The sequence below is a fragment of the Daucus carota genome, chromosome 2 (genome assembly GCF_001625215.2).
Source record: "Daucus carota subsp. sativus chromosome 2, DH1 v3.0, whole genome shotgun sequence".
NCBI lineage: Eukaryota > Viridiplantae > Streptophyta > Magnoliopsida > Apiales > Apiaceae > Daucus > Daucus carota.
In genome coordinates, this window is record NC_030382.2 from 25,256,697 (window position 1) to 25,272,332 (window position 15,636).

At 34.5% G+C, this 15,636-nt stretch overlaps 2 protein-coding genes across 2 annotated transcripts; both read right to left on the reverse strand.

Moving 5' to 3' along the window:
- Window positions 1–3,013: 3,013 nt before the first annotated feature.
- LOC108206170 (uncharacterized) lies at window positions 3,014–5,194 on the reverse strand. The gene is made up of 2 exons (XM_017376383.2): window positions 4,422–5,194; window positions 3,014–3,536 (listed from the first exon to the last, which is right to left on the reverse strand). The coding sequence occupies exons 1-2, from the start codon at window positions 4,859–4,861 to the stop codon at window positions 3,317–3,319; spliced, it is 660 nt and encodes a 219-aa protein (XP_017231872.1). The 5' UTR covers window positions 4,862–5,194; the 3' UTR covers window positions 3,014–3,316.
- Window positions 5,195–6,511: 1,317 nt separating this feature from the next.
- On the reverse strand, window positions 6,512–12,382 carry LOC108205948 (uncharacterized). Its single transcript, XM_017376083.2, has 8 exons — window positions 11,839–12,382; window positions 10,781–10,841; window positions 10,157–10,395; window positions 9,091–9,295; window positions 8,584–8,712; window positions 8,326–8,426; window positions 8,117–8,220; window positions 6,512–6,939 (listed from the first exon to the last, which is right to left on the reverse strand). Exons 1-8 carry the CDS (start codon window positions 12,181–12,183, stop codon window positions 6,873–6,875), a joined length of 1,251 nt encoding a protein of 416 aa, XP_017231572.1. The 5' UTR covers window positions 12,184–12,382; the 3' UTR covers window positions 6,512–6,872.
- Between the last annotated feature and the right edge of the window lie 3,254 nt (window positions 12,383–15,636).

Here is a 15,636-nt window from a genome sequence, read left to right on the forward strand (position 1 = left end):
GCTGGGATCCAAATATGAGAAATTTGATCAGAGTATAGGATCAATGTCTACAGACCCCTCATCTCTATGTGCTCCCAAGACTGGAGCATTGCAAGAAAAAATGGACAAACTTGATTCAGTCCAGCTGGTGAAGAATGACAGAGGAGATAACATTCTTATCTACTTCATGTCTGATGGAACAGTGTTTAGAGTAATTGAAGCTGATCTGTATGCTAAACACTGGGAGGAATTGAGATATGTATCACACATATTTCAAATAAAGAACAAGTCATGCCAACACATCTCCAACCTGCTCAAAGATCAAATCAGAAGAAAGATGGGTATTACAGGAAACAAAAATGCTGGACCTTTCATTCCTAAATACTTTAATCATCAAGGAAAGCTGGTTGAGATGAAGAAAAATTCAGCAAAAATAGTGACAATAGCTGGAATCAGAACTCTTGCATTCAATGAAGAATCTGATAAAGCTTACAATATCAGGCTGGATAGAGACTTGAAAAGAAACAAGATCTATGATCTCAGAGCTGCAATTTATCAAACTGGAGTTTCAGATCCAGAGCTGAGGGAGATCAAGAGGCAGATGATTACAGTACTTGAAGAAGCTGAAAGAGAACTCCTCAAAGGATATCTAAAGACAGCTCATGGTGTCTATGAAGCTAGGGAGTAAAGTATCTGTAAGTTTAAAAAAAAAAAAGTTTTCTGTTATATAGCTAAACTCTGTTGCATTTGACTTATCTGTTTTGACATCATCAATTATCTGTTAACTTGCACATAACTTATTTATGCACAAGTTGGGGGAGATTGTTAGATATAATTGATGATTACTAATGTTCTTAAAGTTTGTTTTAGAACAGGAGTGATCAGAGTTTAAGCTGGAAGCTGATCAGAGTTTGATGTAGCTGATCAGAGTTTAGTAAAGTCTGACCAGAGTTTGATAAAGTCTGATCAGAGTTTACATAGTCAAGACTCGTCAGAGTTTACACGTGGAAAGAGCTCAGAAGCGGATATACTTCAAGGAAGGATAGAAGCAGAGGAGTGATTTGCTGACTATGGAAACTAAACAGAAAACAGTAGCAATCTTTGATTGATAGAATACATAGCTGATTTATAGGATATCAAATCAGAGATTGATTTTGTAACTGTGTCTATATAAACACAGATTAGGGTTACCCTATATGAGTTGAGTTATCGAGTACATTGTTAAGAACTCTAGCAGCTCTTAGTGATACAATATAAATCACTGAGAGAGTTTTTGTAACCATTAAAGCCTTGTGAATAAGAGTTTATTACTTTCAATCTCTTATATTGTCATATTGTGTTACAGATTGTGATCACTATATCATCTTATATAGTGAGTTTATAGGACCTAACACTAATATTGTTGGACAATTCCTTGAATCATGTTGGGCATCAATCGCACCACAAAAATTACAATTTTGATCATTTTTCGCTTTGCCACTTTCTTTGCCACTTTTCACTCTTTCCTTTTTACGACCTTTAATCGGAGATAATATAGGATTTTCCAAATCATTATAATTTTCATCATCATCGTACGATTGATCCCTCCTCATGTACATAATCTTCGTCACCCGTGTATATAATCCTCTTGGTGAAAAACAAACATCATTAAGAAAGTAGTTATGCTTCTACTATAACAATTTTTATATATTGAATAAAAGTTGAGTTTTATTTTATATAAAATATGTTTTTTTTCGATTTAATTGTATACCACTATATTCAAACCCCTTTTATAGTGATTCTAGGCCTATCATTAAATGATTTCGTGCCAATGATTTTGTGGTATAAGTGATTTATTAAATGCAGCAAAATAGATTTCTATGGATCTAAATAACATTAAACATAGTTGGTCTAAAGCTGTAGTATATGAAATGAGGCATTTAAATTAACAAATTAGGCATAATTTTTTAGATAGACTGCAAATTCCGGTAAAGCCTTGAAGGTTCAAATTTCGTAAAAATAAGACGCGTGTGTGCTTGAGTTTTTTTTTTTTTTTTGAGAATGCGTGTGTGCTTGAGTTTAATTATCAAAATACAGAAGTAAAAACCGAAACGAAAACGAACCATGCCTCTAAAAGTCTAAAGGGTAAAATAAAAAACAAAATGAATGACCAAGGCTCCACTTACACTACAGTCTACAGACAAAAAACACTGGCAAACCCGAACTAGCAACTAAACGACTTCAACATAAAGGGGAATGCATAAAGAGACCATTTCTAGACTCCAACGAGCTTCTAAACCTCACCATTATCACTCACATATTCTTAGAACAGAGCCCTTGCCCCAGGCAAGGACACAAACTTGAACCTCAACATTACATGACTGTTGAACTTCAATGAAATCTTTGAGAGCTTTATGCAGAGCCTGTCAGATTTGATATTTTCTTGCACAAGGGATCTAATAAAACCACTTCAAAATAAAAACTCCCCCTTCAAACAAATTAGTTAAAGCCATCCCCCAACTAAATCAGGCCTAATGCAGCGAAATGGCTCCTTGCAGGTTCAGGTTCCAAATATTGTCATAATGCGCATTCCTATCCACTTTCTTATGAAAGCACCAGAGGTATCATGTAGAAGATCTGAAACATTCGACCACTTTCCGGTCCACCTCCGGCATGCTTTAACAATAATACATTCCCAGAAAATGGGACAAGGTCTCAAACTCTGCCAGGCATATAGTACTGTACTAGATTAAGGCCTCTACCATTATTATCAAGCCTCTTAATCAGGAGATCCTTTGTTTGAAGGCTGTTGCGAAGAAGTTCTCCACGAGAAGATGATAACTTTTGCAGATATTTTTATCTTCCGATCTTCAACTGACCATCACTTCACTGGAAGTTCGAACAGATTTTATGGTTACATAGTTTTAGCATAGATGTTTATATATAAATTATCAGTGTATTTAGCGAAGTATAGTTACTTTAGGTTGTTTGGTCTGCAGGGAGAACCTTATGTAAGAGGGGGAGACCCTTGAATAAGAACAGTCCTGAGCAGATATTCGGAAAATCACTGGGAACACAATTTTCTTATAAAACATTATGGGAAAAAATAAACAAACAAATGCATGCCATTTGGCATGCTTTTCATTTCCTACTAGAAGTCAATACCAGCACCTGACCAACAAATGTTGGAGGAAAGAAAGGAAAATGACTGGCCATCTAAATTTTTAATAATATACTACCCACAAGTCTTGAAGTATATTGAATAACTAAAACCACCTAAGCTTCCCCAAAGACAAGGCATGAGCCATGAAAGTGATGATAGCTCATAGTTGAAACCTATGAGGCTCAAACTTCTTCACTAAAACATATTTACGCGGAAAAACCAAGGTAGAACGAAGGCTATTACCAAGCATGCCATTAGGAAGTTACAGAATGGCTGGCCTCTCCAACAACCTCCATTCCTTTCAGATGAGCGGATACCATAACCACTTAATATTCTATTGTTCCATTCCTCCATAAATCTGTTATCGGCGATGCCTGTGATATTTTTTGCAGTCTGACCACATATTTCGCACAACCTGCATAAAAATGGCAGTTCATGTCATCATTCAAAGCTTTTCATGAGCGATCTTGTGATAGTTCAAGAGAAAAAAGATTTAAAATTCTTTTCATCATAAAGTGGCAAAATTATGGATTTAACCCTGATGAAATCCAGACATTCAGGCCCATTAATAACCTATTAGACTGTACTCTCGAAAAGGCTGCCCTTACCTAATAGACATGCTTGTAGCTTAATGAGGTAAGAACGCAAATAAGTCACACAAAATTAATTGGCATCATCGGGAACCAAGTCGGACAAATGCCTAAGAGTGATGCTATATTCTATCAAATAAAGCTTTTTGTGTCATGAAGCTCAAATATCAACATTTAATCATCTACCTAGTCACATATAAAAACAGAGTCTCCTGAGAATCAATCAAATTTGTACATCATTCAAAAATACTAAGATGAACTTACCTTTGCAATGCTAACTAGGTGTGTACCACAACAGATCACTTTGGCAGAGTACAAAAACTTCTACTGATTGAACACTAAATGGTAAAATTGCAATTAGTAGCATTTAGAACTCCATCCTGTAGTAAACTTAGCTACCTAAATTACTAGATACGATACATTTCAGCATACTATCAAATACTATAATGATATTCCTAAGAAAGTTGTGTACCGACTTCAACTATGTTAATTCCCTGCAATATGCAAGTATATACATCAAATATCTAAAGATTATTATCCAAAGAACCTAGAAAAAAGACTTTTAGATTATCTGAATTTGTGATTAGCAGGATAGGTTTGGAAATTTTTTGAGATGCAAGTAGGAATACCTAAATAAATAGTAAATTTTACAAGATATAGCAATCCCAAATTCGAGGACCTGAAATCACACCAAATTGCAGTACTAATACCTATTTCCTTTCAGCTTAAACCAGGCCTCTGCGCAATAAGAGTGTGCAGCCCCAAGCTCATCTTTACAACCACAACCAAGCTGAATCAACTCCCTCTCATTTTGAGTACTAGTACTCGTAGTCTCAAGCGATTGCTCAGAACTCAAATGACATATCCTACAAACCCATTCCACATCCGAGCTTTCCCCAGTCTTCACATCAATCACACACGACGGACACTTACCATCATCCACACCCTTCACCTTACCATCATGATCAACCAAATCCCTATTCTCACACCCCTTCTCCTCCACAACTCTCATTTCCCTTGTCATCTCCACCGCAACCCGATCATCGAAAACCCCTGAATTCTCTACCATTTCATTACTAACTAAACCCTTACCTAAACCCAAATCCACTCCATCACCAACTCCTCTCTTTTCACTCAATTCTTGATCCATAACTCACACAAACATTTAGTCAAACACTTAACCACCAAAAAAACTAATCATAAATTATGCACTAATCACTCCGTAATCACAAAAAATAAAACTGACCCGCATCTTAGATCAGCAAAAAGATGAGATCTTTACACTAAACTAATCAAAAGGCTAATGGCTGAATGAACAAAAAAATGCAACTATCACATATATATTAATAAATATGGAAACTATTTACTCATTGAATAATTCAAGAACAATTTATAATTATCGTGTATGTGTATATAAGCTAAAGGGACAGCAAGTCTCCATCGGTGATTACTTACAATCCACGACAGAGTCATTCATCGGCATTTTGAGTTGGCTACTTATATATAAATAAATATTCATTTGTATATTTAATTGTAATTAATTAACATTAAATAAAAACAATTATAGAGATAATAAAATAGGAGCAACTAGGCTGGTAGTAATATATATTCATGTCTTTCTGTCGATGTACGGTTCTATTTTTAAGGATATTCATTTTACAGATCACAAGCCTATTATTTTTGTCTAGTTGTACTTGTTTAATTGATTACTAAAAATATTATAATCCTCAGAGATAATCCAGTTCCGGCTAATTTTGAGTTCAAAAATGTTTCATCATGTTAATTATAATGGATAACCTTCCAAAAAAATTCTGATTTTCAATTTGCAAGTTTTCAAAGTACTTGTGTGTTATTTAACTTTATCTTTATAAAATGAAGGTACATGATATAACAAAATTATCACTCCCTCCATTTTCTATTTTAATTTTTGACACATCTTTCATAGTTAGAATTATATTTACAATCTTTTCATGAAAAAAAAATAAAAAAATAATAATTTTATTATGTAATCGAGAAAATCTAAGTCAAAATTTAAAAAGAAAACAAAAATGCTTGGAGGTAACAAGGACATATCTTACAAATACTCCCTCCGTCCCATTTTATGTGACCCTTATTCCTTTTTGAGACGTCCCAAAAAGAATGAACCTACAATACTTACTATTTTTGAACACTACTTTTCACTATTACACCCACTACTTTCTTCCACTATCTCTTTTCTATAATAATATAAACACTATTACACCCACTATCTTCCTCCACTATCTCAAATCTATTATTAAATATTGGTAGGTCCCACCACTTTACCCACTTTTCAACTAAACTTACTACATTTTTCTTAATCTCCGTGAAAGTCAAACCAGCTCACTCTTTTTGGGACGGAGGGAGTAACTAAATAAGGAAGTACATATACATGTTTGGTTGTTTAGATAAATGGATAAGATTGGAGTTAGAAGTGGAAAAGAAAAGTATGAAGACGAGTTCCAAGAGAGAGGCTATGCATGTCGGCTACAGTATAATCCATTTATGGGCAACTTATAGTCCACGTGACTCCCACCATTCTAACCGTTCCTAGTCTCTTTTTTGTCGCCTTTATAATCACTTGGTTGTACTGATCCGGATTTATGTTCCGGACAAGTAAAAATACCTGAACCAAGCAATTGGCATACTTTTAAAAATTTACTGAATCATTTCTGGAGTTGCGGATATGGTGCCTCTCCAGGTTCTGCCATTTAGGAAGCAGATGAAGGGAGGCTCGAAGAGCTTTCCTTCGAGTTTTTATTTTAATAAAAAAACATAAACAAAAAGGAAATATGATAATTTTGATTTTTTTTGCACTTGGCAAAGATGTAAAAGGGTTTGTAAACTCTTGCCAATGGACCCCGGATAGAGCTTTTAAATATGCTACCTTTTTGTTTCGCCCCTGTAAAAGTATGATAGATCGTTACATTTGGTGAGGCTGTGCCAACAGAACCAAGATGTCTACTTTACATTTTATCAAGAATTTTTAGACTTGAAACAAGTATTGCTGCAATTGAGAAGCCAGATGAACCCAAGACCTTGACAATCCTCAACGATGGCCATGCCATGAACAATGAACGCTCTAATGTTTTCTGTGTCTGTAAAAGAGGCCCTGAGGCATAACTTTCTACCAAGCAATTTTATCAAGTTCTCCTCTCTAATTTCCTGTCGCCGGACTTTCTCACCTCTGCCTCACGCCGTCTTTGTTGCCTGTATAAGTTTTTGACTGTAAGACTGGAATATAAGGAAAAAAGTATATAGGACATTACAGTATGTGCAACACATTTTAACAGAAAAACACCTAGTACTAGTAAAATAAGGTGACCCATCAACCCTGAACCACATTGTAACTATTACACGAAATATGCGAGGTAATATTTGGCTGGCCACCATTTTGCATCAGTGCCAGTCAGACAGTGACAACTTAATAGGACATAAGAATGTCAAAGGTTCAAATTATTATTTTTCCTTAAAAGCCAGCATTGTTAAAGGTTAAATTATTATTCATCCTTAAAAGCCAGCATTGTTAAAGGTTAACTTAACAATAATTATTATTCATCCTTGAAAGTCTAGAAATCTTTTTTTAATGGCAAAGCAATAAGCATGCTCTCTAACAGTGTGCACCAATGCAATTGTTCCTTAGACACTTGTATAATCTGACAGTAATAACTATTGACGATATTACCAATAAAAAATGGATGAAGTTAACAAAGTCACATCAATTAAATCATCACTTATAATTTAACTATTTAAAGTTTATATTTTAAAAAATCTCAAATAAAACAGTAAAGTTTGTTTCTAGAAGTTCAAATCCGCTCCTTAAACAATGACACCGAGGCAAGAAATAAAGAGATTGGATCTATTATATACATTTACTTATATAGGCAAGGGCCCAAGTAGAAACAACTAAATAGAAACCTCAAATGAAAATCAAGAGAAACTGCCCCGTATATGACATCACCCACCCGGCCCACTAGAGCCTCACCAATGCTCCGGATAGGCCCAGACAGAGGCCAAAGAGCCCACAGTTGGCCCTACCCCGACCCTACTATGCGCTGCCCAGAACCATCTTGGTGTCCATCCCCGGGGCCCAGAACCCTTCCCATCCTCCTTAAGAGCATTGGTTTCTATTTTACTTACTATTTAGTGGTTTCTACTCGAGTAGGGCTCTGGTTATATATCTTGAGTGCAAAAACTATTAAAATGATATGGTCACAATGTGGAGATTACTAAAGAACTTCAAATTTTAACTAGACAATATTTCAGTTGTGGTCTGGAAAAGAGAAAACAGATAGATCAAATAATTAAAGACATTACATTGAAACATATAAATCTGCAATCAAATAATTAAAGGCATTACATTTATATTGGTGCATTTTAAACTTACGCAAATGCAGAATATCCGGTACCAGCATTAGCAGCAGATAGAAGTGTTGCAGACAGAGGATCCGCCCCTCCAGTTGGCAAAGGATTCCTTCTATCACCATCAACCTGAACAAATATTATAACTCTCTTTTTTAGGATATACAACAGCAAATTTAATAAAAAAGGCTAGATGTTAAAATATAAAATAATAATATAAAAATCATCAAAAACCTTGTCCCACTTTGACTTCTTGTTAGGCCTACCCTCCCGCACTACAGAATCAACTGCAGCAGGAACTGAAAGCAACCCACCTCCTGACCCAGATGATACACCTGTAGATACATATAGCAAGCAAACAAAATCTGGAAATTAGTTGACTTCTTGACAATACCAGAAAAGGTATACTGACGAGGAGGTAATATAACTAGAGGGCATCTCAGTATATATTTATATATCTCAATGATGCCCGGAATAGGATGGCTACTAGACCTGGAACAGGCAAGTTAACTTTTGGTGTCGGAAGTGTTCCGCCTTGTGTTCCTCCAGAAATATATTCAATTTTCTGACTCTTCTTTTTCTCTTGCTCTTTCCTCTCCATCTCACGCTTCATATCAGCCTCTGCACCAAAAACAGACATGATAGAACTGCTTTCAGTAATTTGTGTACCTATATTTCTTACATCCATCCATCAAAGTTAGTTTAAAACAAAATTAAATTTCAAAAAAAATATTATTAAATAATAAAGAACAATACTCAATTTCACAATCAGCCCTATCTACCCTGTATGAAATCTAGGCCTGTGAGTGATTATGTAGGCCAATGAGCTCAATTAACAACTTGTAACTAAAAAGCTGAAGCAAGTATATTACAAGCAATCACAAACTCAGAAGTTGACATAGACAATAAGAAAGACAGACTACCTGATAAAGAAAAACAGATACACAGTGGACAAATAAAAAGGAAAGGGAAAGGGGAGTAAAAGGAATGGATAGTGACCTATTTCATCATAGAAGTCACTTTTGTCATATCCATGAGGATCGAATACATCTTTACTGAAGCATGTTCCTATCTGATCAATATCTTGATATGTCACTGCATGCAGCAAGAAATCAGGATTACGATATTCCTTTCTGTTACGAACTTCCGCATTATAGCTTCTTCCAGTTGTCTTCCTCAGTGTAAGGAATTTCACAATTTTTTCCTAGAGAACATGTCAAATTATGGAATTTGTGAGATTGATTACATATAACCAATATACCAACAAATAAATATAGAAGTTAAGAAAAATTTATGATAAAAGGGTAATGACGAAGACATGGCCATATTATGAGAAATTACATGTGCTTAAATAATACAGAAAAAACTATGAAAGTCAAGTGGAAAATTGTCCAGTAGATTCCTGCTTTTAATCCAACAAGACTACATTGCTGGTATTTCACATAAGATCTGCCATCAGATAACTATTAATGGGGAATTACTACAGACGAAATTCTGTAAAACTCAACTGACTTCACTATAATTCCATAGCATTTATCAACACAGGACAATGTTGCCAGTAAGCCAGAGAATAACTTCATAAAAGCTGATTAATATAAGGGAAACAAAAGAAATGGGAAACAGCAAAATCACTAATTTACGAAACTTCAAATATTACAGTTTTACATTCCGATATGTACTAAATTCACGATCATTCTTTTATCTTATTATATGCAATACACTTCAACACTTTTAATGTAATTTCCTGGAAATTAAAATGGCCAGTGATTAAACTTTGTAAAAGCTGATTAATATAAGGGAAACAAAAGAAATGGGAAACAGCAAAATCACTAATTTACAAAACTTCAAATTTTACAGTTTTACATCCCGATATGTACTAAATTCACGATCATTCTTATATCTTATTATATGCAATACACTTCAACACTTTCAATGTAATTTCCTAGAAACTAAAATGGCATATATCATAATCTCCCTTCCCCAAAAAATTAAATTCAGACATTTATACTTTTCAGTAAAATGCACAACTTGTTATCAAAAAATCAAACTAGTAAGAAGCACCAACTTGCAGTTCGTCAGAGCATTTGGCCTTCGGTAGTGGTGGAAGGAATGCATCCAAAGCAGCATCTTCAGGCTCTTTAGGACAAATTTCAACATTTTCCGGAACATCCACTAATGCAGTTGCAGTGTAATCCATCGCCTCAGGCTGCGAATCATCATGTTGTCCAGATGATTGAGGAGTTGCGTGAGTACTTGGAGTCAAGCCCCGCACAGTTCCTAGTGTTACTTGCTCTGAATACTCACCTAATATCAAGCAAATGTTGTTCTAGTCACCAACAAACTGCATAATTACTTTATATAGATTAAAAATATTCGTAAATAACTTTGAGGTGACAAAGGACAGATCAACAATTTGTGTGAAACATTTGTTACCTCAAAATTAACGATTTTGCAAAAATACAGTCAAGACGAAGTTTCATAGTTCAGCTACTGATTGTTCTTTTTAGTATCTACTAATTAAGCTAAGCAAATGTAGTGGGAAGCTAGAGTAACTAATAAGTACAATTTGACATTAAAGATTTAAGTCAAGTCAAAAAAGACTACAGTATTAAGTGGAATGTGAATTCGGCAATTTAATACTATTATCAAGATAGGTAATCATATAAGTCCATAAATTAGCCGAGCATACCATTTAACATGTGAAGGTCAGCTCCGAACATAACACGACCAGTTCCTTCCATCTCTCCTTCCTGCAATTAAACAGTATCAGGTCAATAGAACTGATTATAGAAAACACATAAACAGACCAAAGAAAAATTATATTTAGTAAAAAAAATCGCGACACAAAAATTCAAATATCAAACAAGGAACGAAACATATTATAAAAACGTAGAAATATATTTAAAAAAAAAGCTTAAACTTATAAATTTGCGTTCGATGAAATCCCTAGAAGGTAAACACTGCTGAATTAATAAATTCACTAACAATAGATAATTCATGATTAAGAAACTTTATCTTTGCTAACTGTATCTGGGAAACTGTTTTCAACCTCAGTTTGAGGGTTAGTAGGTTGCGAAACGGCATTGCTGACATCTGGTGGTGGTTGTTCTTCGATGTCATCAGTGTCGGCATACATGGATTCTCCTTTCTTAAATGGTGCCACAATGGAATGAATTGAATTGAATTTGCTAGGGTTTTGCGGCGTGTGCATATGTTATATAAAAACAATAATAGTAATAATAAAAAAAAGAACAAAATAATAATGTGTAAATTAACACATCTAAAAATTGTTACCAACAAAACATACACAGTATTATTTAATCGACATTCAAGTATTAATTAATCAAGGTAAATATGCAATTTCACATTATAACCAGACTTACAAGTTACAACTTACAAAGCATAAAAGTATAATTTACTCAACATTCAAGTATTAATTTATTGAGGTAAAAAATGCACTGCCTACAATAAAATCTGACTCCAAAACATACACAGTATTACTTACTCCGACATTCACATATTAATTGATCGAGGTGAAATGCATTTACATCATAACTGAATCTACAAAACAAACAATTCATCATCAACTCGACATTCTAGCGCACATTAATTTATCAAATTTCTAACATAAACAAAATTATATTAAAAACTTCAAAAACTTATAATTACTGCTGGAATAGAACAAATCAGTGCTAATAATTATCAAAAAACACACACAAACATAAACAGAAGTTAACCGAAGCACACCTCAGCTTCAGGCGACAATGCAGCCTCATCGTGACCGTAATCGACAATCGTCAACCTCTCCTTTCTACTAATCTCCACCTCAACTCCTCGCGGTGTCGTCGTTACACCAACCGGAGTCAAATTCTCCGATAAATTCGGAGGAGCTCCCTCTCGAGCTCCGACATTTTCGCTACCGGTCGATGATTCATGATTGAAGCCTTGATCTTTAACAGTTTGAGCGTCGTTCTGTAGGGGCGAAACGGCGTCATTGAGGTGAGGTTGGTGATGTGGTTCATCGACGTCGTCTTCGTCGTCGTCAGCGTACATAGAGAGAAGCTCGATGCCTTCGGATTTCCCTTTCCTCATTGTGATTGATGAATTGGATTGAATTGAAATTTTCTAGGGTTTTGGGGTGTGTATATTTTGTAGAGCAAATAAGCTGAGAAGTGAGAAAATATTTAACATGATTGCTAAATGCAAATCAAATTTGCTAAATGCAAATCAGTGGGATTCGTTGCTACCCTTCTAACTTTTCTATTGGATAAAGCGTACAACTATTGAAGATGCTATCTTAATATTTTGTGTACATTTATTAGCCTACATCTGTCCACCTAAGAGTATCTCCAGCAGTGTCATAGTGTCTTCCTTATAAATATTATAAAATATTGAATCCTAATGATTTAGGACAAGATTTTGTATTTCAACTCCAACAATGATCCTTATAATTCATTCCTTATTATTATTATAATAATAAATTTGGAAAGAGATTGATAAAAGATGGAAGGAAGAGAGAGAAAATAAGTTACAACAAGAGAGAGAAATGATTTTTTTATTAAAGAAATCAAATAAGGCATGACTAGTGGTGCCTTATTAATAAGGCATGGAAGGAGGATCCTAGTGATTTAAGGCATCTCTAAGACACTGCTGGAGCACTAATTTATGTCACATTCCTTATAATTGGACTTAGGACATGAAATAGAGAAGCTGCTGGAGATGCTCTAATCCTTGTAACCTCCATAAGTCAACTTCTTTTTATAACTTATTCAGTATTTTTGCCGGTGCTTCGCACACGGATAATGCTTATTTTTATAATATTTAATTAATTAATTGTATTGTATCCTAAATTGACCGTTATCTATACTATATTATAATAAGCCAACATGGTATAATTTGTAGTCCAAGTTTTTAGTTATATTTTTTGGTTTGGTACTCTCCTTTTGGTACTACAAGTCTACAAATGTGGAGTCTATTATTTTTTGGTTTGGTACTCTCCTTTTGGTAATACAAGTCTACAAATGTGGAGTCTATTAGTATTATATTGTTAAACAGTTTCAAATACTGAAAACACTCATAACAATTCATTATCATATAATATTTCATTAAAAAAATTATAATAATGTTATAAATAAAATTATAAATATACAATTTTGAATACCTTTTTTTAACAAGAACCTTCCTATAACTTTTTTTTTAACGTTAACGTGTTCTATTTCAATATAAACACCAACCATTACATAACTCTTTCTAACTCTAATCTTAAAGTTATTGTTGTCAAAAAAACCAAGATTACAAAATTACGTTGAAATTCGAATGATTAGATTACTAATCTTTCAAAGGTATTACACGATCGGCTATATTCGGAAAAGATTTGAATTTTCTGATTTTTTTTATTTTTAAATCTACGTGTACTAAATTCGGATTAAATGTACTAAAATCCTGACATATATATATATATATATTTATTAGGGTTTGACCATTTTCAAATAATCGGGAGAAAATATAGTCAGTTAAATAATATAATTTAATTAAAATTCAATTCATTAATACTAAAATACTAATAAAATGATGTTAAAATTTAAATTATAAATAATAAATTACGAACTATATACCCGCCCGTGCTTCGCACAGGTTAAAGGCTAGTACTATTAAAACTGAATCATTCAAAGTTTGGTCGGTTGATATTTGGGCCGAAATACGGACCTGTCTATACAACCAATTATTTTTTTTAACTAAAATATATTACTTTTTTTTTTATAGTTTTTAGCTGAAAAAACTCAATCTTCTATAATAACATCGAACAAATATAATAATTACCTTTCTCACTAAAGCACCTTATTTTTTTAAAATTTTCTAACTAAAAAAAATCGATCTTCTACAATTAACACCGGAAACATTAAAAGTTTAGTCAGTCAATCGGTACTTAGGTCGAAATACGAGCCTGTCTATATAACTGTTAGGTCCCGATAGATGGTTTAATTAAGCTAGAAGGGGGGGTTGAATAGCTTAATCACCAATTAAAAATATTTATGTCGTTTTAAAAAGTTTTCACCCCTTCTTTAGAACTTGTATCGAGAGTATTGGCAGTTACGTGCGGAAGTGTAAGAAAAGAAAAGGAAAATATCACACGAGCGATTTTATCCTGGTTCGCGGTGGCTAACTCAACCCTTGGAGTCCACTCACCCCTAATCCAGTCCCCGAGCTCCTCCCCGGACTCGAGATTTTCTCTACTATAAAGAACTCCTTTACAGTAGGCGGAGAAGCCTTTACAAATATATATTTTGGAGCGTAACTCTTCGTTACCTCCTCACTATAAATGTAAATAACAAGACTTGTCTCGGAACGTAACTATCCTTGTTACTTCCTCAAAGTCGTTGCACCTCCAGTGGTCTTTGTACTTCTAAATCTTTCGCCGGTCTTGGATCTTAGGTATTAGGTCTTGGGTCTTTCCTCTTCTTCACAGTGCGATGACTATCAACTCCCCGTCAATACGTCAAAGACTTGGGTCTTAGAACGAAGATCACCTCACTTCACTTCACCTCACTGCAAAAGTTAGAACACAATATCCACAAACAAATATATCCTTGTTTTATAAAAGTTTTGGTTCCGCAAGTTTTAGTCCAATTTTAACCACGTTGAAATTAGTCGATTATAACGTTTTAGTATGGTGGTTAAGTCGTTGGTTCAATTTTAACAAATTATATCGCGCGGAGAAATATAAGTTGTTGATTTTAATAAGATCGAGTGATGAGTGACTTTTGAAAAGACGGAGTCGAAGTCGAGCAAGATATATCGCACACTCACACTAACGGATTTTGAACCAAGTAGCTTGTTCGGATAACACCCCGCGATAGCGAGAAGGCCCAAACGGGGTTTACCACCGAAACAAGTAAAATCACTCCCGTCACACACGTTTGGAAACTAAACACGTAATACCACGTATCTTATCTTAATGATATCCCCACCGAGCACAGGGCTGAAAAATGGGTTTCTCACTAAAACAAGAAGGGTATGGGAATGATGGGAATGGGAGCACAAATTATGAGTTAGTGAGCAAGTAAGGTTAGTGCACAATATTCCCGATAATAACGAGTGGCCAACTCGAGTATTTTGAAATCAAGAGAGCTTAAGATGAAGAGAAATTTGTTTGAAAAGCCCTTTGAAAATGGTCGATTAAGACTCGGATAATTGAAGCTAAAAGAAACCACTTACACGATTGATGCACGAAAGTTCGCCGGAGAAATTCGTCGGAGGTTCGATACAACTTTAAGCACACGAACGAATTTGGGCAGCCCTTCGGGAGGTTGAAAAGAGTGGTTTATGAAAATGCTAAGATGAGCGAGGCTTGGTTGGGTGGAACGAAGCTTCGGGGTTTAAAACCTTGTATATATTGGGATATATGAAGAATCGAAGGTTTTAAAGATGAAGTAGAAGAAGTGGGCACTTGAATAAACTTTGGGAGAGTGTTTCTTCTTCAAAATCTCAGCATATATTTGGCTATTAGCTTGGGAAAAATGAATGGGTGGAGGGGTGTATTTATAG